Source organism: Alosa alosa, chromosome 3 (assembly GCF_017589495.1).
Source record: "Alosa alosa isolate M-15738 ecotype Scorff River chromosome 3, AALO_Geno_1.1, whole genome shotgun sequence".
Taxonomy (NCBI): domain Eukaryota; kingdom Metazoa; phylum Chordata; class Actinopteri; order Clupeiformes; family Clupeidae; genus Alosa; species Alosa alosa.
Window position 1 is genome coordinate 32174766 of NC_063191.1, and position 22381 is coordinate 32197146.

General features: G+C 43.4%; 1 protein-coding gene across 3 annotated transcripts in view; it reads right to left on the reverse strand.

Annotated features, from left to right (window-relative positions):
• armc8 (armadillo repeat containing 8) overlaps nucleotides 1-22352 on the reverse strand; it is a 272052-nt gene extending 249700 nt beyond the window's left edge. The window contains exons 1-2 of one of the 3 annotated variants that reach the window (XR_007193229.1): nucleotides 22117-22352; nucleotides 12418-12494 (exon numbers count right to left, since the gene is read on the reverse strand). Coding sequence is in view for 2 of the 3 variants with exons in the window: in XM_048239967.1 (XP_048095924.1) it covers nucleotides 12418-12494; nucleotides 22117-22161 (122 nt within the window). In the remaining variant the exon portion in view is untranslated. The remainder of the gene's footprint in view (nucleotides 1-12417; nucleotides 12495-22116) is intronic. The other 2 variants (XM_048239967.1, XM_048239966.1) reach the window with 2 other exon arrangements.
• Between the last annotated feature and the right edge of the window lie 29 nt (nucleotides 22353-22381).

Here is a 22381-nt window from a genome sequence, read left to right on the forward strand (position 1 = left end):
TCGACCAATGTAAAAGCATCCACATTTGCATGATAGCCTATATACCACAAACGTAGTATTGCAATTAATGAATGTTTTTATATTATGCGTCTTGTTTGTCTTGAAATCACAGAATTGTTTGCATTCTTTAATGTTGGAACAATGATTGCAAGATCCACATCTGTAGGTACCTTTTAACTGTCTATGAAGCCAAGTAACCTGTTTTTTAGCAGGGAGATGACTTGAGCCTATCACGTAGTGTGGGAGCCCTCCTAAAGCTGATTATTGGTGGTGCAGAAAACACTTCTCTGAGTACCTGGTCACTCTCGATGAGATTCCAATTTGAGTGTATTATCCTTTTTATAGGATTAGCTAAAGAGCTGTATTTTGTAACAAAATAAGCCTGGTGTTTTCCTTCAGAGGACCGCCTTTTCTTTTTCTGGAGTAGCTCTGATCTAGGAATGGACTGAGCTTTCCTATAGGCATTTTGTATAGTTTCTGTGTGGTAGCCCCTTTGTGAAAATCGGTTAGACATTATCTTTGCTTGCACTTCATATTAAGTTATCAGTATCACAAATTGCCTAAGACGTTGGAACTGGCCAAAAGGTATATTATTTTTAAGCCAATTTGGATGGAAGCTATCTGCTTTCAACGTGGTGTTCCTATCTGTAGTTTTACGATATACAGTAGTATGGAGCTTACCATCATTACCACTAGAAATGGTTAGATCTAAAAAATTGATAGTAATGGAATATTCCATACACAATTTTACATTCCTGTTATTGTTGTTCAGATGATCATAAAACAGCAACAGTTCTTCATAAGAACCACCCCAAATCAAAAAAATATCATCAATATACCTCCCCCACCATTTTATCTTGTCACTGTATTCGTTTGAATAGACAAAATCCCTCTCCCATAAACCTAAAAACAGGTTAGCATAGTTAGGGGCAAAGCACGCACCCATTGCTGTACCCCGAACCTGAATGTACAAAAGGTCTTGGAAAAGGAAAACATTGTTTTTTAATGTCCATTCGGTGAGCTGGATAATAAATTCAGAGGGAGGCAAAGAGTCTGTAGGCCTATTCTTCAGAAAATGCTGTAGGGCTTCCAGTCCATCGTCATGAGCAATATTAGTGTAAAGAGACTCCACATCTAACGTGACTAAAAAAACAGTTGTCTGGGACATTCAAATCACTTAAAACCTTCAACACATGAGTAGTATCTTGTATGAAGGAAGGAAGCTGTTGAGCCAGCAGCTTAATGTGAAAGTCTAGGAATTGTGAGGCTGGCTCTGTAAGAGATCCATTGGACAATATGATAGGTCTGCCAGGAGGAGATACAAGGGACTTATGAACCTTAGGAAGCATATAGAAGGTGGGTATTCTCGGATGTTGACATAAGAGGAAACTATGTTCCTGTTTTGAAATCCACCCAATGTCCTTAGCTGTGAGCAGCAGTTCTTTCAAGCTCTCTTTTGTGTTGTCAATTGGATTGGATAACAGCCGTTGATAATAGTCTTGGATGTTCAATTGCCGTAAGGCTTCTTCAACATATTTGTCCTTGTCCAATATCACGACAGCTCCCCCTTTGTCTGCTGGTTTGATAATTATGGATTCATTCTTTGCCAAGTAATCTATGGCCAGCTTTTGAGTTTTGGTCAAATTTTCTCTGATTTTTTGGTTTGATGATTGGAACAGTGTCTCAATGTCGAAGTCCACTTTTTGTGTAAAAGCAGTCAGCGTCACATTTGAAACTGGAGGCATAAAGTATGATTTCGGTCTAAAGGGAGATCTTTTGGCTGTGTTCTCATTTATCTGATTGTATTGGTGATACCAAACTTCAAGATGAAGACTGCGGTAGAATCTAAATAGATCCACCTTGGTATTGAACTCATTTGTATAGTAAGTGGGAGAGAAATAAAGTCCCTTAGACAACACACTAACACAGTCAGAGTCTAGAGAAGTTTTTGATAGATTGATTACCGTCTGCTCTTGTTCGTGGGTTGCTTCTCCTTATGTTTTTAAACTTTCTATGATGAATTAGCCAGTTAAATAAAGCTTTTTATATTTTTGAAGAAGAGTGCCTTGGACCCCCTTTTTTCTATTTACTATTGGATTCCCGAACCCAAAGAGCACCTTTACATTTCTGATTGGAACTTCCTGAGCACCCTGGACTTCTTTGTCTCTAATAGATATATTATATTGTAATCCTTTGGTGTTCTAAGGGAGGCTATTAAAATGTTATTTAATAACATGTCTAGGCCCCCCACAAAAAAAAAAAAGAAAAATCGAGATTCGTATCGAACCGCGGGTCAAAAATCGTGATACAAACCGAATCGTGAGGTTGGTGTATCGTTACAGCCCTATTTCTAGAGCATTTAGCCTACCATCTTTAGCACACATCTCCATTGAAGTATGGTTACATGATGATAAGGCGCTTGGTGTTACGCTCTCTTGCCAGTTTCTTGCAGCACTTTTTGAATGGTCAAGACCCACAGCAGGTGGGCCTGCGCATCTGCTTGAGGCTGCTGACATTCGCGTCTGGGAATGAGACTGCTTGCAACGTTTCAAGAAACTGACATAGCGGTATCAGCTTCTGCACACATTGCAACAATCTTCCACAAACTCACGTCTTGCATCTACTGATTTTTCATTGGTCAATTATGTGTTGACAAAACTTGCAAACTAGTTGTTTTCAGACTCATAGTAGCCTAGTCATTGGGGTATTGCTCAGCCCCGTTATCTAGCAGTCAAGCAGTTTAGTGTTTTACACCATTGTCGGGACCCACTGATCGCTAATTTTCTTTGTCATGCACCAATCAAGGAACTCAACGCATGTGAATATTCAAGATATGATTACTAAGCTACGCAACACATTTACAATGTCTTTTAGCCACGGTTTAGGCAGAGACCTTCTTATCCCTCTATACCCCGTAGCGGCCGTCGACGGCCGTTCTGTATTCTCCTGTAACGGCCGCGGCCGGCCGCAATTCTTAAAGAGACATATGCTACAGTATAACCTTCATACATGAAATAATACAGCGTTAGTGGATAAATAAACACCAGACTTTTATTTTGACACACTTAAATGGCTAGGTCGCTATTGACATTTCTCCGGTATTTTTGAGTTTAGCCTGTTGACTGACCGGCTGAGGACTTACGGTGCCTCTGGAGTTATGGCTTCTAACAAGCGTCCGCATCTTTTCTCATTAGATGAGATGGTATTGATGTGCATCCACCATGTTTTGATGTAAGTGACGATCATATTGATGTAAGAAAATGACAAAATAAAAACATGAAAGTGTAATAAATTTAACGTTAGCATCATCCCGTTTGTCATGACTGACTTGGCTGCATCTCTGGCATAAAAAAAAATCGTATGGCTGTCACTGTGAAAGTCAGTTTGAGTTTAGCTAGCACCAGCAAAATATAGGCATAATTCAGTGATGGGTCATGGCCTAATTATCAATAAAGTTTATGATAAACCCATGCCAGGTTTATTTGCAGTTATATCTTAACACATAACATTAACATTACCCCTTTCTGGCATGTACAGTAAAGCTAACATTATCGTTATCCCACTTACAGATAGTTATTGCAAACTACTACTTATGTATGTCTCTCTAAATGAGTTTTTGTTGACTAATAACCAAAGCGGGAACCACCGTTGTGTTTTCTGCTTATGGATGTCAGGAAAATGTATTTGTATACAAGTAGGCCAATGTCTCCATCATCTTAAGTGATTACAAAAAAGCCTGCTAATTTGCTACCTTCACTGATGTAACGTTAACGTTAGTCTGAGACTCGTAATGTTAGCACAGGATAGGTTGAAGGTTAGTGAACGAGTGCAACAGGTTCATTATCATCAACTGATCAAGTTTAGATACATTTTATAACATGATGTGCATATAAAACAAAACGTAAATCCATGTCAGGATTAACAGTCCCTGTTGTTGGTGACATGCTTATCAAATGAGTCACGATTTCATGCGCTATGCTTCATGGCCTACGTTAGTTCATATCCTCATCATTTTTTAGCTGTAAGGCTCACTGTCCAGCTAAATCCCAAATAAGTGCAAGATATGCCAGTCTATTTCAATGAAATCAGTACTCATATAGTATCTTGTTTCCCAGCTTCTAATACAGAAATATGTGAACCATATTTATAACTTTTTGTGAATGAAAAACTTTGAGACTGTAAGTGAGTAGGCCTATGGCCGTCTATGGGAAACATGAATATATAATTTTTAATGGATCATATATCATTTGAAAGAGCAATTTCTAATCTTTAAACTGAAAGAAACTTACAATTGACACTTTTCATTAGATTTTTAATTATTCTTGGTTATTTGAAATGTTTCTCAAAATGCCCTTTTCTCTTAGAATTCCCAGGAATCTGGGGCATTGTTGTAGAATTCCACTGGGGTATAGAGGGTTAAATGCTTTTTGGTTTAAAGTAAATTGAAATAAAAGAGAAACAAGTAAAAAATGCCCGTTTATTTAATGTGTCAACAGCCCAAGCAGCAAAACACGTTATTTGAACCAAAACAAATGTTTATCTAGCCTAACCATTTTCTGAAATAGCACCAACATTTATCGTTAATGTTAATTTTAAGAATAGGCCTAGCCTACATAAGGAGAATTGTTAGTTTTCTAGTCAAATTTGCTCATAGGTGTGCAATCCGCCAAGCAAATTCATCTGCAAATTCTGTGCAATTCCGTGTTTAAGAGAATTCGGTTCTCTTTCAAGCATTCATTCGGTATCTCACTATGGGACACGCCCCCTCGCGAGTTCCCCAGAAGCCAATATTTCATTACGCCAGCCACCATTGGCTGGACGACTGACGATATCACGTGGAGGAGGTACTTCCTCCTCCCTTATATTCACGGGCGCAACGCCATTGCTTCAGTCTAAAACCTCTTCTACCCCCAGAGGCTTGCTCTCTCTCATGATACAGGTGCTGTGGCTTGGTGGCTTAACTGTTCATTGAGCGAGGTAACGACTCGGTCCCCGAACGCTACCTTAACGCCGCTTCATCTTCGAAGAGCACTGGTTTGGACTTGGCTAGCCTGTCGCCAAACAGTAGCCTCCCCCCTTGCTAGCCTGTCGCCAAACAGTAGCACGCTAGCCTGTCTCCAAACAGTAGCCCGCTAGCCTGTCTCCAAACAGTAGCCTCCAAACCCCAAAGCTAGTCTGTCTCCATACAGTAGCTCCAAAGCTAGTCTGTCACCAAACAGTAGCAACCGCTAGCCTGTCCTCAAACAGTAGCGAAACAACATGTCGACACCAGTCCCCCCCCCTCCCCGCGAGGAAGTGCGAAGCCCCGGCTAGGATGTGTTTGTGTGGGAACAAGATTTCGGCCGCTGACACCCACCAGGTGTGTGCCGCGTGTCTGGGGCTGCAACACGCCCAGACCCCGTTAACATCCCCGGAAGTGTGTGAACACTGCGCCCGACTTTCCCTCCGGTCTCGCCGACGTAGGCTAGCACGCCTAGCTAGTCTCACCGACGACGACCCCATGCCAGGAGCGGATGACCTCCCTCCCCTTGAGTCAGCAACCCTTTCCCAGGAGCCGGCCGGCGCTGGAGAACTGGGCGCTAGCTGGGGCGACCAGCTCGACGCTCTATATCCGACACCGAAGACGCAGACGGGATGCTAGGTGCGACTGGCGAAGCTGAACTCATCTCAGAGGATGACTCCGTCGACCTACTATCCCTGGGGGATAAGGATGGCGACGACTTATTCCTCCCAGCCACTCAGGCTGTTCGCCCGAGCGGCGTGAGAAGTGATAGCACCGCCACTGAGGCTGATGAAGCCACAAGCGTGGGCCTTCACGACGTCTCCAAGAGAGCAGCTGCAAAGCTCGGCGTTCCCTGGCCTGAGGCCCAGAAGGAGACCGTGTCCTCTCGCTACGAGGGAAAGAGGCTCCCGAAAGCTAAAAGCTCCACCAGACAACTACTGCCCGTCTTCCCCGAGTGCCTCGAGGAAGCCACACGCTCATGGAGCAGCCCATTCTCAGCGAAAAACCCGGCTCAAGGGCTCGCGGCACTGGAATGAGAGCTCTCAACGCCTCATCTCTGCTCATGGCCTACCAAGCCGAGCTGGAGGAAGACTTCTCGTCCACCCTCAACCAGCCAGCTGTGTGGGACGAAATGTGTGTGGTCACAGACCTCTGCCTACGGCTACACAGGTGTGCGGTGCAAACGGCGGGACGGGCTATGGCCCTCATAGTCTCTCAAGAGAGAGCTCGCTGGCTCAACCTCTCGAGCCTCTCCCACAAGGAGCCGTGGCCACTATGCAAAAGCGGTGTGAGGAAAAGAAACGGGACGGTGAAGCGCTGCAGCTGTGCCTCCCCAGAAAGGCACAAGCCCCCGCTCCCAAAGCACCCACACAGACGTTCTCCGAGGCAGCGGCACGACCGCCGCAGTACCGGATACCGAGACGTCACCTCCCGACCCAGACTGCCACTCAGAGCCTTGGTAAGACCCCCGAGCTCAAAGATGCCTGGGTTAAAAAGCCCTTTAACCCTAACGCGACACAGGGAGGTCAGCAAAACCCCCCACCCGCGCAGGGAGCGAGGAAGAAGAAGCGCGCCTAGTACGCGCCTTGCAGGCGAGGGGGGGCGGGTCCAGCCAGACGCTCCCCCCTCCTCGACTCACACCGGCCCCGTTCCTGGACCTGTTCAAAGAGGCATGTTCACTGCCCCCCCAAGAGGCGTGCAGAGGCCACAGAGGCGCTCGCAGTTCACAGCTCACTGAAGCGGAGAAGAGACCTGGAGTGCCAGTTCGAGCCCCAACAGAGTCTCACAAGCACACACCAGTGCCCCCCTTCAAAAATAAATGTTTCGGTGCGCAGCCAGGCCGAGGGCGTATCCGTCAAAAGAATGCAAAAAATTGTCAAATGAACAAAAAAGCTCTCACAAAAAGTCACGAGCCATGTTCAGTGGCAATGGCGTGCAATCACTCCCTAATAACGCAACCAGGCGGAGCCAAAGCTCCACCGGGGGCGATGGGCAACATAAGCACGCTAGCGTTGCAGCCCACGCCAGCTCGGTCGCGCCAGTTAGCGCCACTAGATGGCGTCATTTCGCCACTGACCGAGCGCATCCAGTACTGGCGGATGCACATGAAGTCAGACTGGATAATAAAGATTATAGCGAAAGGCTACCGCCTACAGTTCGCTACACCCCCACCCCCGTTCAATGGGATTGTACAATCCCACGCTACAGGGGAATCTGCCCGTGTTCTACAGGGGGAAATAATTTCCCTGTTAAACAAACAAGCGATCAGGGTAGTCCCTTCGAGCAAAGCAGTCACGGTTTTACTTTCGAGGTATTTTCTGGTCCCAAAAGAAGGGGGGCTTATTCCCGATATTGAACCTCGCGCACTGAACAGATACCTAAGAAAGTACAGGTTCAGGATGCTAACCAACGACGCATTAATGCGCTGGCGCCGGGCGATTGTTCACCTCAGTGGATCTGACCGATGCGTTCCTACGCCCCGATCTATCCGCCCACAGAAAGTTCCTCAGGTTTGCCTTTTCGAGGTGTGGCCCTACGAAAGTGGCTTGCCCTCCCATTTGGCCTTGTGCTCAGCCCCAGAGTCTTCGTCAAAGGTCACCGGCTGCTATCTCCAGCGTCGCTCGGGGAAAAGGTTTACGCCTGGCTACTTTTATCGACGACTGGCTGGTGGCCGCGCACTCATACCAGGAAGCGCAGCAGCACACGGCTCTCCTAACGGAGCACCTGTTGTTACTAGGCTTCAGAATAAACTGGGAGAAAAGCGTGCTGCGTGTCAGATCACCACCTTCATAGGGCTGTCTCTAAACTCCGCTCATTCAGAGCCTGTCAGCGAACGAGTCAAAGCGTTCAGCGCGATGCCTCGCGCTTTTCGCAGGGGGCTACTGTGAAATTCAGGGTCTGCCTCAGACTACTGGGCCTCATGGCGTCAGCCTTGGTGGTCGTTCCCCTCGGCCGTTTATACATGAGGGCTGTTCAGCGATGGGTGGCGTCGCTGGGATTGAATCCCTCGCGTCACTGCCATCGCCCTGTCGCAATCTCAGCAGCCTGCTGCGCTAAGGGCCTGGAAACGCCCACTCTTCCTCACAGAGGGAACTACGATGGGTGCTGTCCTACACAGGAAAGTAGTGACGACGGATGCCTCGCTGAGCGGCTGGGGAGCTACTCACGAGGGCAGGTCGATAAACGGGGTGTGGGACTCACACATGCAATCTTTGCACATAAACCGTCTAGAATTGATGGCGGTTTGGCTCGCACTCAGACATTTTCTGCCCATCCTGAGAGGGCATCATGTCTTGGTCAGAACAGACACCACCACTGTGGTGGCTTATGTCAACAAGCAGGGGGGACTGAGGTCTCGTCATATGCACACGTTGGCACACAGACTGATATGGAGCAGCACACGGCTCCTGTCGTTGAAAGCCACACACGTCCCCGGTGTATCCGGTGTATTGAATTTGGGTGCAGATTTATTATCCAGGGGCAACCCCCGCTACGGAGACTGGAAACTCCACAGCGATGTGGTGGCTCAAATCTGGTTGCGAACGGGTCGAGCGAAAGTGGACTTATTAAGCCTCCAGAGGAGAATGCATAACGTCCGATGTTTTTCTCCCTGCGCGATCAGAAAGCCCGTTAGGGGATAGATGCTTTGGCACACCAGTGGCCACACGTCCTGCTCTATGCCTTCCCTCCTTTGGAACTGATCACTCCAACGCTCGCCAGGGTGCGGGAACAGAGCCTCTCACTCATTCTCGTAGCCCCGCGCTGGCCAGGGAAACCCTGGCTAGCAGAAATAATCCCGTAACTCCACTCCACACCGTGGCGCTGCCCCCAAGGGGACCTGCTGTCCCCAAGCGAGAACGGGAAATATTTCACCCTCATCCAGAGCCTGGCCCCCTCTGGGTCTGGCCCGTGAAAGGCTGAATCTGACAGCTGCAGGACTGCCCTGCAATGTCATAGCGACCATTCAGAGCTTAGGGCGTCATCAACTAGGGCGTTGTATGATAGCAAATGGCGTGTATTTAATGACTGGTGTATTAAAACAGGGACGATAGCCTTCCAGTGCTCTGTGGACGCGTTATCCTTCGTTTCTGCAAGACTTACTGGATAAAAACAAGTCCTTCTCCACTGTCAAAGTTTACCTGGCTGCCATCTCGGCCTGCCATGTAGGCTTTGGGGACAAAACAGCGGGCCAGCACCCTTTCATCGTCGTCAATTTATGAAAGGGGCTCGGCGCCCCCGCCGGTTTCTAAACCACTGGCCCCTTCATGGGATCTGCCGATGGTTTTGGATGTTCTGTCTAACCCTCCCTTGAGCCATTACAACAGTTGGATCTTAAAGTGCTCTCACTCAAGGCGGCTTTGTTGGTGGCTTTGGCTCTAAACGCCCAGCGTGGCGATATTCATGCCCTATCTGTGAATACAGCCTGTATGCAATTTTTCCCGGGTGACTCGAGGGTTGTATTAAAACCCAACCCAGCGTTCATTCGAAGGTTTTCAACCCGTCACTGTCGGTGTCGGCCGATTGAACTATTTTACTGCGTTTAACCCACCGCCTTCCTACTCCCGGGCAGGAGGCGGCTGAATCGCTCTGTCCGGTCAGGGCGTTGCGTGCGTTCGATGGACAAAACAGCGGAGTTAAGGAAAAACGAACAGCTGTTTGTGTCTTGTGCAAAGTCACATCTGGGTAGACCGCTCACTAAGCAGCGTCTATCACAATGGATTGTGGCGGCTATTGCCCTGGCCTATACGACTAAGGGGTTACAACCCCAGTCGGTTTTGAGCCCATTCCACTTTCGAGGAATGTCGACATCATGGGCTTTATTTCAGGGCTTCCCCATAGAGGATGTATGCTTGGCAGGCGTGTTGGGCAAACCCGACAACGTTTGTCAGGTTTTACAGACTTGATGTCACTGCCCGACTTTGGCACATTCAGTGTTAGGCACTGGGGCGCCAGGGGCACACTGATGTTGTTGGGGATCGCAAGCTTGTCTGGCAATTCGGGAGTCCGCGATATCCCATAGTGAGATACCTGAATGCTTTCGAAAAGAACTTAAGGTTACTCCGCGTAACCCCGTTCTCTGATAGCATGAGTGAGGTATCTCACCAGACCACCCTCCTTGCCGGTGGCGAAGAGGTTGGTTATCTAGACTGAAGCAATGACGTTTAGCCGTAGAATATAAGGGGAGGAGGAAGTACCTCCTCCACGTACGATATCGTCCAGTCGTCCAGCCAATGGTGGCTGGCGTAATGAAATAATGGCTTCTGGGGAACTCGCGAGGGGGCGTGTCCCATAGTGAGATACCTCACTCATGCTATCAGAGAACCGGGGTTACGTGAGTAACCTTAAGTTTTCATGTATAGATTCTATGTAGTGCTTTTCTGTGAGATCATGAATAAAACACTTTTTTCTTAAAACAAGGTTAATATCATATGAACTTGTGGCATCCACATAAGTATATAAAATCGCTTCGTCACATAGCTGGTTTTAAGTCTAACTTGGACCGTTGATATAATGGCTTATAATCAAATTCTCAACGGAGGAAAAAAAAGGGATTTTTACTTCTAGAAATGGAGTGGCCAGTCACTGTTGAGTAGGGCTTTGACTTTTGCCAAAAAATCATATTTGAAGTTTGTTTGTTTATTAATATTAAAATTTGAATATATTTGAATATGTATTAATAATATTTTAACCATTAAATGTCTTCAGTAAGACCGATATTGGTATCAAACTTAAGTTCTATATGTTCTGTCCACCAGAGGGCAGTGTATCTGTCAATAGACTACGTGCACGAAAGGCTGAGTATTATAAAATTGTTATTATTGAGCATAGGGCTGGGCGATAAAACGATAGCGATATGTATCGCAATAGACATGTAATCGATATCAATAAAAAATATGTTCGATAGAACATTCATAATTAAAAGCAACACACACCTCCTGCCTTACGTTGTCCATAAATAAATAGGCTAAATATATCTTGCATTGTAGTATCTCAAACTCTACCAGAGTAGGCGATAGAAGTAGGCCTACCTCAACACAGACTCTCCTTGCCCCGTGCACTCTCTCTCTCTCCCTCTCAACAGGCGCATCCCTCCTCAGCATGCACATGTAATCCAAACATTAATCATGCAAGACGACTGGCTAAATTGCTATTAAATCCGGTTAGCATCATTAGCACGCTGCACAAATTTGTTCAAAACTGTTGCATTCAAATTGACTGCCAAGTTCTAATCATCGGGCCTGTCCCAAGGAGAAAAAAAAAATATTCATTTGAAACTTAAACACACGTAGGGAAACTTAACAGTCTAACCAGACTATGATAAACTAGCAAATTAAGCTAACGTTTGTTTACAATATTTCCAGGCTTCAACCAGTGCTGCTTTTCATTCAGACTTATCTGCACATTTATTTATTTGAGTGTTTTTCATGATTGTGTTGCCATTTCTTTTCCCTGTTTGCTTTGATTGATAACTGAGGTGATTAAAATCAGAGGAAGGTTAAGTTTAAAATAAAAGTGTCTTATGTCCATGTGTGAGCTCACTAAGCGCGAACCAGCCAGGATGCTAACGTCACCTACAGGAGCCTAGATGACCAATAATAGCCTTGCTAATGAGCTCACGATTTTACTTCACCAGGCGTGAAAAAAACCTCGGAATCTGAATTGAAAACAACGTTTACAACCAAATACATTTATAGAAATTATCTCCATAGGCTACAGGTAGTGATGGGCAAACCACAGCAGTGTGAAGCTAGCAACACTAATGAAAAAATCCAATATGGTTGCCACATGTAGATTCAACATAAAAGTCCTTACCCAAACCTGTATATGTAACCAAAAATATTGGTTTGCTAAGGACTTTTATGTTGAAAAATGTATGTGTGGCGGCCATCTTTTGCTTTTCAGCTAGTGTCGCTAGGTTCACACTGCTGTGGTTCAGTGGTTCACCAAAGCTTCATTTGCCCATCACTAGCTACAGTTTGAATATTAAGAGATCCCTAAAGTTCGTTCGAATATCTTTAATTTTTAAAATAATCGAATTATATTTGAATAACGAAGTTCGGAGTCAAAGCCCTACTGTTGAGCTCAATTGGCAGGCACTGTAATACTAATAATAAGAACCCATTGGATAACAATACAGTGCATTGCTTTGCATGCACTACAATAAGAAGACAACAAAAAACAGTAAAGTTCAGTTGCTTTATATGCACTGTATAACAGCCAATCATATTATGGCAGACCAGTTCACTAGCTGTACGCAAAAATTAGCAGCAAAGTCATTTGCTAGCTCTTGTCCATCAACTAGGAATCAGCTAGATAATCTTGAATCATAACAGCAATCACAAGAAAACAACATGACATCATTTTACACCAGAGACATGAAGACTGAGTGAGGAATTTGAAAGGCAATTACTCACATTACTCCCTGCAGAACTTTCTGCGGATCTGGATCAAAGAGCCGGTCCACATAATGTCGACTGGTTGCGGTTACTTCCTGTATGACAAATTAAAACTATTTATGATCTGAGAATACAAATAACAATGGATACACACCCACCATGATGCAAAACATACCCTACTAGCATAAGACTGTCCTGTAATTATATAAAAGAGGGTGTGGTAGTATCAGTGGTTGTACATTTGGGTGGTATGGCCAAACTTTTTTAAAGATTTTGACAGTTTCACAGTACAGTATCAAAGTATTTGTTAATTTATTACGTTTTGCATGACTAGCCCTCTATAAAAGTTTGTGTCTTATTCTACAGTCAGAAGTAAATAGAATAAACATTTTAGCCTATATATTGAAGGCTTTCAGCACACAAACACTTTTTTAACAGAGAAAGACAGAAGAAGACGACAGAAAAAGAAAAGATACTGTCTTTCTGAATACAGTATTTATTCAAGATAGCACACATTACGCTGTTACCATTACATTAGGCCTACTACAGACTGTGTAGTATGATGTGTGCCTGCCTCTATGCTTGCTGATGTCCTGACTTAAATGAGACCCGTTTTCCCGATCGCCATGTGCCCTAATTCTAGATCCCCGCGTTTGCTGTCCATCTCAGCTGCTGCCACTGCACTAACTGTTCTTGTAACAACGGATTATGTAATAACACCGCATTATTGATAAGAACAGCATAACAATGTGTATTTTAATCAAAATTCATTGTAAAAAAGCACAGTGAACGTTTTTTTTTAAACCTCAACTTTTCCCGAATTCAGCATTTCTCATTTTTCCGACAAGAACAGCATATCAATGTGTATTTCACTCAAAATTCATTGTAATCATAAAGGCTAGGAGTTGTGAAAGTGTTAAAATGTAGACTATAGCCTATTTCTTTACGCAAAGGCTGACTGACTGTCATTAGCTCTGAATGAACAAAAACAACAATACAATAGTGCTATTGAATAAGAAACGTTATTATGGCCTACACTTCTACAGAAAGCACAGTGAATATTATTTAAATCTTCTGTACATAAGACATTTATTTCACTGTCGCTGGAGAACGGGCTGTTGCGCAAACAAATGAATTAGGGTGATTATCTGCATCTCTGTTCACCAAAAGCTATGGTTTTGCTAACATATTCACACAATAAATCATTTCTCAAAGGTTCTCTCCATTGTTAGTGTGCGACATTTCTCCATGTCTATGTGGGGTAGTGTCAAGCAGTGAAGTGATAGCCTATTGCAGGTAGGCAATGTTCAGACAGAAGACGGACACTGCTTTCTCTGTTGGTATTTCTGTCCCTCCGTGTTAAACTGGGTTAAAATTGTGTTTTTAGCAGTCAAAATTAGTTAGACTTAATTTATTTTCATGAACTTAACCAATAATGAAAGTAAAACAAACATAAACAAAACAGCCAGATGCCTCTTCATAAAATAACAAAGACACCTTCATAAACAATAACAAGTTCTATGGTGAGACTGCGTGTCGTTTGGAGCAGAGTATCGGTAGGCTATATTAAAAAACAGAAGATTTTCCATTTGCTTCGGGATTTAGGCCTACCGGTAGTTGATTATAGTGCTAACTGTTGGGACTGTTGCAGAAGACGTAGTGTAGGCCTATCAGCCATCAGCTCATCAGGGGCTAATATTGTGGAAACAACTGAAAAACGTTGGGTAGGCTAAATATATAGTCCATACTGTAGCATACTGGCGCGCATAACTCAAAACGGCAAAAGCCGACGTTCCTAACTCTGCTCACAAGTGCCAACTGGTGGTTGTTTGGGTCATTGGGTCAACAACCACCTGGTGGTTGTTTGGGTCATTGGGTCAACAACCACCTGGTGGTTGTTTGGGTCATTGCAGCTTCACTAGGGTCAGGCGTGGCTCATGCATGAGGTCACGTGAGAATCACAAGTGAAGCCAGTACCCACTGTAATGCCTTGTAGAAGGTGCAAAATGCTATGTTGTGTTTCACCGGAGGGGGCGCTAAAATCTATTTTTTATTGTAAATGTTTATTTTGGTGTTCCCAAAAACACCTACATGCATTTATTCTGTGAATGGGACTTGGTACAATATTGGTAATTTACACACTAAATGTCCATATATTTAGCCATTTCCACAAAGATTTTTATGGTCCTATTAGCTACACCACATACCATTTCAGTTGCATGAAAATGACACAAAAATACAAACATGCCTTGTTTTATCCTTATTATTGCCATGGCCTTTTGTTTTGGAGACTTATTTTGGGGCAACGTTAACAAAGGCTTATATATCTAGAGAAAATACTGACTGATGGCAGGTGACCCTCAATATCACTTTTTTTTGCATGTTTTTTTCTGAAAGTAGTGACTTCTATAAAACCAATGAGACTGTGGTACAAACGTTTAATGATTGAATCATACTGTTTGTCTTCCATTCTACAAAGTTTGGTCAGGCTAGGAATAATACTTTTTAAGATATGAATGTCCAAACATGGCCTCCAAGATGAGGTCTTTTAGAGAGTGTAAACAATCAAGGGCAAAAATACTATGAAAAACAATAGAATTGAACACAAATATTTTACAGGTTTTAGTTATGGAACCTAAACATTGTGTAGACAAACTTTGAGGAAAATCGAAGTCGGTGCTGCTACCATTTTCCTGGATTTTGTCTGATTTGACACGGAATGCCTCATTTGTAAGTCTCAATCTGTCCATTTCTTTCCACAAAACTCGCCAGAACTCAACTCATTTCAAAGGTACACTATGCAGGTTTTTTAGCTTAATATGCAAGTTTTTTTATCTTAATTTACCTTCATTTAACAGCTTCAGAGTCATTGGAATGGTTATATGACTTTTTTCGGGTTGAATTTCGGGCGTCTCGCTTCCCCCTAGCGCCTGTGAACGGGAAAAACCACCCTTGCAACTGTGGGCTGGCGGGCCGACGGCCTCAGTGTCAGGAAGTATAACGAGTGTAACAAATTGCTTTACTGCATTCAAATACACATACACGCCAGGCACCGGCTAGAAAAAGGTAGCGATGGAGTTTTTCAGACATTCATCATGACAGAGCCAGCGAAAAAGAAGCAAAAACCGAGAAAACAGTAAGGAAATTGCCAATACTGCATAGTTTTCATTCTTCCCCATTGCTCAGTTACTAACTTTCTGAGGTGGGCAGGGGGGCCCTTTTCATGTCTGTGCCCTGGAGCGGGTTGCACCAACTAGTCTTTGCTACGCCTGTCATAAATGTCTTTGTTAAGACTGGTCTTAGGCCCATATCTAACGCCTGTTGCACCAACAGAATTTAAGACCTGTCTTAACTAAGTAAGGCCGTAACGATGCGCGTTCATGAAAGTGCCCGTGGAATTCTAGAATGAAACGTGCGTTGCCAGGATACTTATTTATTACCTTTCATTCATTCAGTTTGCAACTTTTTTGTCACATTGATTGAGTATGACTAGCATAGAACCAACAAACAACGTTATAAGTATATTATAAGTATAGGTAAGTAGAGTGTATACTCTTTTGATCCCCTGAGGGAAATTTGGTCTCTGCATTTATCCCAATCCATGAATTAGTGAAACACACTCAGCACACAGTGAACACTGTGAACAACAAGCACACACTAATCCCGGCGCAGTGAGCTGCCTGCTACAACAGTAACACTCGGGGAGCAGTGAGGGGTTAGGTGCCTTGTTCAAGGGCACTTCAGCCATTCCTACTGGTCGGGGTTCGAACCGGCAACCCTCCGGTTACAAGTTCGAAGTGCTAACCAGTAGGCCACTGCTGCCCCAAAACAACAATTTAAAACAACGAACAAAGTGGATCCTTGCTGTCCATGAAAACAGCATAGAGACTGGCTAGTCTAATCCAAAAATGTCAAAAATGGTCATTGAATTGACATGCAAAATTAGACTGTGGTAGGCTTATTATAGCCGAAAAGTTGAAATGGTGGACATAAATCACGACTTGTTGTAACAGAGGTAGGCCCTAAATATCGTAGCAAATAGCCTATGGTGATGACACAGCTTTTAAAACATTTATTTCACTCTGGCTGGAGTGAACGCAGAATGGGCTGTTCACCAAAAGCTATGGTTTTGCTAACCCATTCGCACAATAAATAATTTCTGAAAGGTTCTCTCCATTGTTAACGTGCAGTTCGACATTTCTAGTTTGTCGACTAGAGAAAAAATCTCATGTCTACTAAAACTAGGTTAGTTGCTAGGTTACGGGGACGCTGGCGGGACACTCCGCTCCGTCTGGCATCATGTTTTTGTTTGTTTTTATGTAATGTCATTTTTTGCATTGTTTTGTCTAGTTAAATGTTTTATCTCTTCATTTATGTTATTTTCACATAGTTGTCGTGTTATTCTTAGTCCCTTTTACTGCTTCCAAGTCGGTCGTTGGTCCATTGGGAGCTTGCTATGGCTAGAACTAGCTTTTGCCCTGGACTGACATCCTTCCATCGATCCATCCGTGAACGGTGCTGCACTTCACTGTCTGGTTGAGGAGTTTTATCGGGACAGCTGGACCTGGGCCTACTCTGCAAGGGATCTGCCGTGGCCGCCGAGCTGGATTGTGCAGACCAAAGTTTTTGGTGCAGACTAACGTTAACTGTGTCTGGATTGAGCAGACTAGCTTCTAGCTAGCAGCTACTAACGTTCGAAACTACCGTTGACGTTGGGGAGCTCTGCAGTCTCTCGGAGCATCAGGCTGTCTGTCGGGGGTCCACCGAGTTGCTGATCTGCGGGATCGCCAATGACTTCAGACGGTTAGCTTCTATGCTTCCAGTGATCTCTAGACTGCAGTCTACAACAGCTCCCGGGTTCCGGCAGCTCTATTTTGGGCAGCCGTGGCCTACTGGTTAGCGCTTCAGACTTGTAACCGGAGGGTTGCCGGTTCGAACCCCGACCAGTAGGCACGGCTGAAGTGCCCTTGAGCAAGGCACCTAACCCCTCACTGCTCCCCGAGCGCCGCTGTTGTTGCAGGCAGCTCACTGCACCGGGATTAGTGTGTGCTTCACCTCACTGTGTGTTCACTGTGTGCTGAATGTGTTTCACTAATTCACGGATTGGGATAAATGCAGAGACCAAATTTCCCTCACGTGATCAAAAGAGTATATATACACTTACTTATACTTATACAAGTAGGCCTACTAACGTCACTTACAGAAGGCATGTTAATGTTGGATCCTCCGGGTTGGTCTGAAGACGCAGCTGTGCGCCATGTCATTGCCATTAGACTGAGTTGGACTAAGTTAACACAGACTTTTCTTTATTTTAATTTCTTATTTATTTATTTTATTACTTGTTCATTTTTGTTTGTTGTCTGTCTTGTATGTCTACCGTTAGGTGTCGCGGGTACGCTGGCGATTACGCCGCTCCATCAGGCATCTTTTGTCTTGTGCGTCAATTGTTATTTTGTAAATTTGTTTGTTTGTCTTGATGTCACGGGAATGCCGCTCCGTCCGGCATCTTTTGTCTTTTTGTTATGTGTCTTGTTTGTGGAGCGCTTTGTGTTGCACTCTGTGCATGTTAAATGCGCTATAAAAAATAAAATTGACTTAACTTGACTAAAATGAAACCTTTGAATTAATTCATCGTCATTGTAGATATCTAGCGAGCTCATTCTGTCTAGCAGCACGTTCATTGTACAGTCTATAAATTAGACGCGCCATCGTTTACTTCAATTTCTTGTCGTTTTAGCTGCACTCAACGATTTTGTGAAAATTACTATAAAAACCAACACAGAAAACGGTCTCTGGCTTAACATAAATCACCTCTCGACAGGGTGTAAAATTTAAGGCTAGACTTAGGGAGAGAGCAGCCTAAAGGCTGTGGTACGGTCGTGCGTCACATTTGTGCGTGTCCAAGACGTGCGTCATTTTTGCCGTGGACGTGGATCACCATCATCCTTCAATGTTGAATAGTTTAGACGCCGAGTTTAAAACGCGCAAAACCATACAAACGCAAGGAGCTACATGAAGTTAAATGTTAGACCAAGTTCGTAAACTTCAACATTAGTCAGCAAAACATTCAGCCTAACATTTTGACTGCAACATGCAATGACGTATGACACTGCAGAGAAACTTAACGTTAACCATTCAACCAACGTCAACCAACATTCCTTTGACAATAGACTAGCCTACGACCAACAAACATGAAGGCATATTTATTTACAGACTACCCTTTCTCATCGCAAAATAAAAATTCTACTGGAGCAGATTTGTACGCAGCCTCAAAAAAATAGACAGCACTGTTTACAGCTCTAGGCATGCACTTTGTATGCACTTGTGGTAATCTGAATCTCAGGACTATAACCAAAGAAAGTAAAGGAGATTTGTACCAAATAATGGCTGTGTTGTGGGTTGTGTTTCTACAACATGTTGGCACAAAACTTAACTTAACTTAAAACTTAACCAAGTAGGCAAAGCATTTTCTCCATTGTCAACATCTATGTTCAAGCAGAAATTAAACCTAAAATTGTAAATTTTGAAGAAACTTTTCCATTCTATTAGGTTTTTTTTTTACATAAATCAGGGATTAGACATATCAATAGAGTCAGGGGACAAACATTTTTAAAATTAGGGTTAGGATTTTTTTTTTTGCTGTGTGCGCCAGGGTTGGAATTTCACAGCAGCCACAACGGCCATTGCGGTTCACAGGCCACTGTGGCCTTGGTGCCCCCTTCTTTCAATATTCAGTAACTTTAAATGTAATCATATTATTCTACAGTTCTGCACCCATCTCCCTACCCATTCATCTAGGTGGAATACTTTACAAACTCTTCACTCAACACATGACCAACACATGACCAAAACCATATATCATAATAAACAGCAGACCTTACTGAACACAAAGGTGTAAAGCATTCCCCTGTACAGTTAGCTGTTCCGGTTTTGAATTTGCAGCAAATTTCGACATGCATGTCTCCAACTTTGGGCTATAAGTTTCACAAAGTCAGATATCTGTAAATATTCAAATCAGGAGACAGCGTTTCCTCTACATTTTTTTAGCAGTGGGGGCAGAACATCCGTACAAAAAATTGTATTGGAGTTCATGTGGTTAAACCACGTTACTGCTTGAACATAGATGTTGACAATGGAGAAAATGCTTTGCCTACTTGGTTTCTGACAGAAATTAAGTTTTGTGCCAACATGTTGTAGAAACACAACCCACAACACAGCCATTATTTGGTACAAATCTCCTTTACTTTCTTTGGTTATAGTCCTGAGATTCACATTACCACAAGTGCATATAAAGTGCATGCCGTCCCCACATTTGCAAAATTGCTTTAATCCCATTTCCCTTCGTTACTACCAGTCGTTGCATTTTTCCTGCATCAAATTGCAATTAAGTGTTCATCTAATGTAACAGCGTCTCCACAGAGACATCCACTGTCCATGTTTCATTTTCACTGTTGTTGCGAGCAAATAGGCTCCGATATGGGAAATACTTTGAATACTATCAGCTCCAGAAATTAATTGGTTTTCCTTAGCTTGTGCTAAACCTTTCCACCAAGTTGTGCGAAAATTTTAGTTTTTGCGATGTTGACAAACATGCATAGCACATGGAAGCTCTTGATAGCGCATGCCACTAACGTCTATAAAAACAATATATTTATCAAATAAAACTAGACCGGTACCTCAGATTAGCATTGCTGTTTATTGTTTAACTGCAATTATCTGCAGCCAGCTGAGGGCATTTAGCCTACTATGCGTCCGGACAATATTGTGCGTCTGCCCTAATTCTGAAGCAGTGGCCACCACTACAAAATGAAGAGGAAACAGAAAGTTAATGTTTTAAATAGGCTACATCAATACAATATGTAATATGTAAAGTGAAACTGGACGGGCCATAATAACCTCTGACTAGTTTTACTTAATTTAAATTGCAATGAGAGCGGCAGCCAGCGGGGGAGGATACGTGGGCAGGATTATTTAAAAGGCAACCGATTGTGCGTCTGCCCTGATTCTGATACCATGGCGGCATTCATTTTGCCGTGGCGGGACGCAAATTCAACATAGAGGAAACACTGGGATATACAGCTGACTAAGAGTTTGTCAAAGTAGCCTTAATGATCACAAAATGCTAAGCATGCACGTGGGCCAGGGGTCTCCAACCTTTTTTCCTCCTAGAGCTACTTTGACAAAATGGACATGGCCGAGAGCTTTTATATTAGTAGTAGCATGCCATGTATAGCCTTCACCCAAAACTGCTGAATAATATTTGTATGCTTTTTAAAGGTTCCATTTCCTTCTCTCTTTGTAGACTGTGAATTTGATTTCCCAAGTGACTGGGTTATCAGATTTATGAACATCTTCCTCAAAGCTTTTGGAGCTACTTAGAAACAGGTGGGGAGCTACTGGCTCGCAAGCTACCTGTTGGAGACCCCTGATGTAGGCTATTTGAGTTTCTTAAAGCTGAGCTGTGCTTCAATTGTTCAATACATGATTTCATAGCAGGCCAAATAGAAAATAAATGTTAAATATCACCTAGATATCTGTAAGTATTAAAATCAGATGATTTACAGTGCTATGTAATAGGTCATGTTTTTGTAACATTTCATACAGTGATGAAGGTCTACTGTGTTAGAGTAAATACAACTTTGATCATTTTTATGGGCCTAATATGTCCAACTGAAGGCCAAGTGGCCTTGCCCCTAAAATTATGAAATTCCAAGCCTGGAGCACGTGCACTGACAAAATCTCACTCCAGCCAAACACCCAAAGTTGGCAACCCTGCAGTATGTGCATGCACTATAGTCCGCATAATAAAGAAATGCATTTTTTATGGTATGGTTTCTTTAATCCTTCTTTGACATTAAGAGAGCCAAACTGGGATGTTGTGATGAGGTTTTCTAAACGGTTTTTTATTATTAATATTGAGATGGTAAGGAAAACGTCATACAACCAAACGGGAACGTTCTCCAAAGGTTGTCTCAAGGTTCACAATCCATGTTGGGAGAACGCTCTGCAAATCAAAACACGTAAAACCAGAGTAGTAGTAAACAAGGATCTTTGGCAAAACTACCGTTATATTTCCGTAAGAAAAAAACTTTTCTGGCAAACCACAGGACAACTAAAACCAACCTTCGAACATTCTGTGAGCTAGAAATTGTTAGCTGGGTTCATCTGTTACCCTCAATTTATAACCACCCCAGCGTGGGTGATGCAATTGAGGTTAGACTGCCAAGACTGTTCGAGTCTGGGAGATCCGTTGTCACATTTAACTGGAATTACCATCGCAAAATATTTTTTTACAAATTGAATATTAAGAATAATAATAAAAACATGTTTAATCGTATTGCTTCACTAATAAACACACCGACCGTTCGCAAAAGTGTTTTTGGACTTATTGAAAATATTATAAGTTTTGCGCAATGCTGTAATGGAAACCCGGGGCTCTTCAAAACGTGCGTGAGGCTGAGTTGTCAACTGCTTCTGCGTTGCTTGCGTAGACTATGAATCAGCCCAAGCACAACCATCCGCAAACCCCCCCTTTCACTCACTGTATACAACGTAACCTGGAATAGTTCACTTGGGGAAATGTCAGCCACATTCAATGAGACTTCCACCAGAGGCTTTGGGTTAAACATTTGCCATTTTCATTTCTATCATCATCATCATCACTGTTGAAATTGTGTTTAAAGTATATATATATATATGGTACTTCACTGAACTCACAGACAACACGCTGATGCGTAGGGGGGCCTCCAACAAGCACGCCATTTCTCCTTGTCCGACAAACTACCCAACAAGAACAGCACTTTCTATAAGTTAAGCGGCAAACTTACAACCTAATAATGTTGGCAGTAAAGATGTCGGTGGGCTAAATATGATATATACGTCCAGAAAACGAATTTTTGACAGCAGAACAATACAAAATTGATATGAAATTGATTTCAGTTAAGACGAATGTGAAATGGGTGAAATAACCATCAGATTTTAT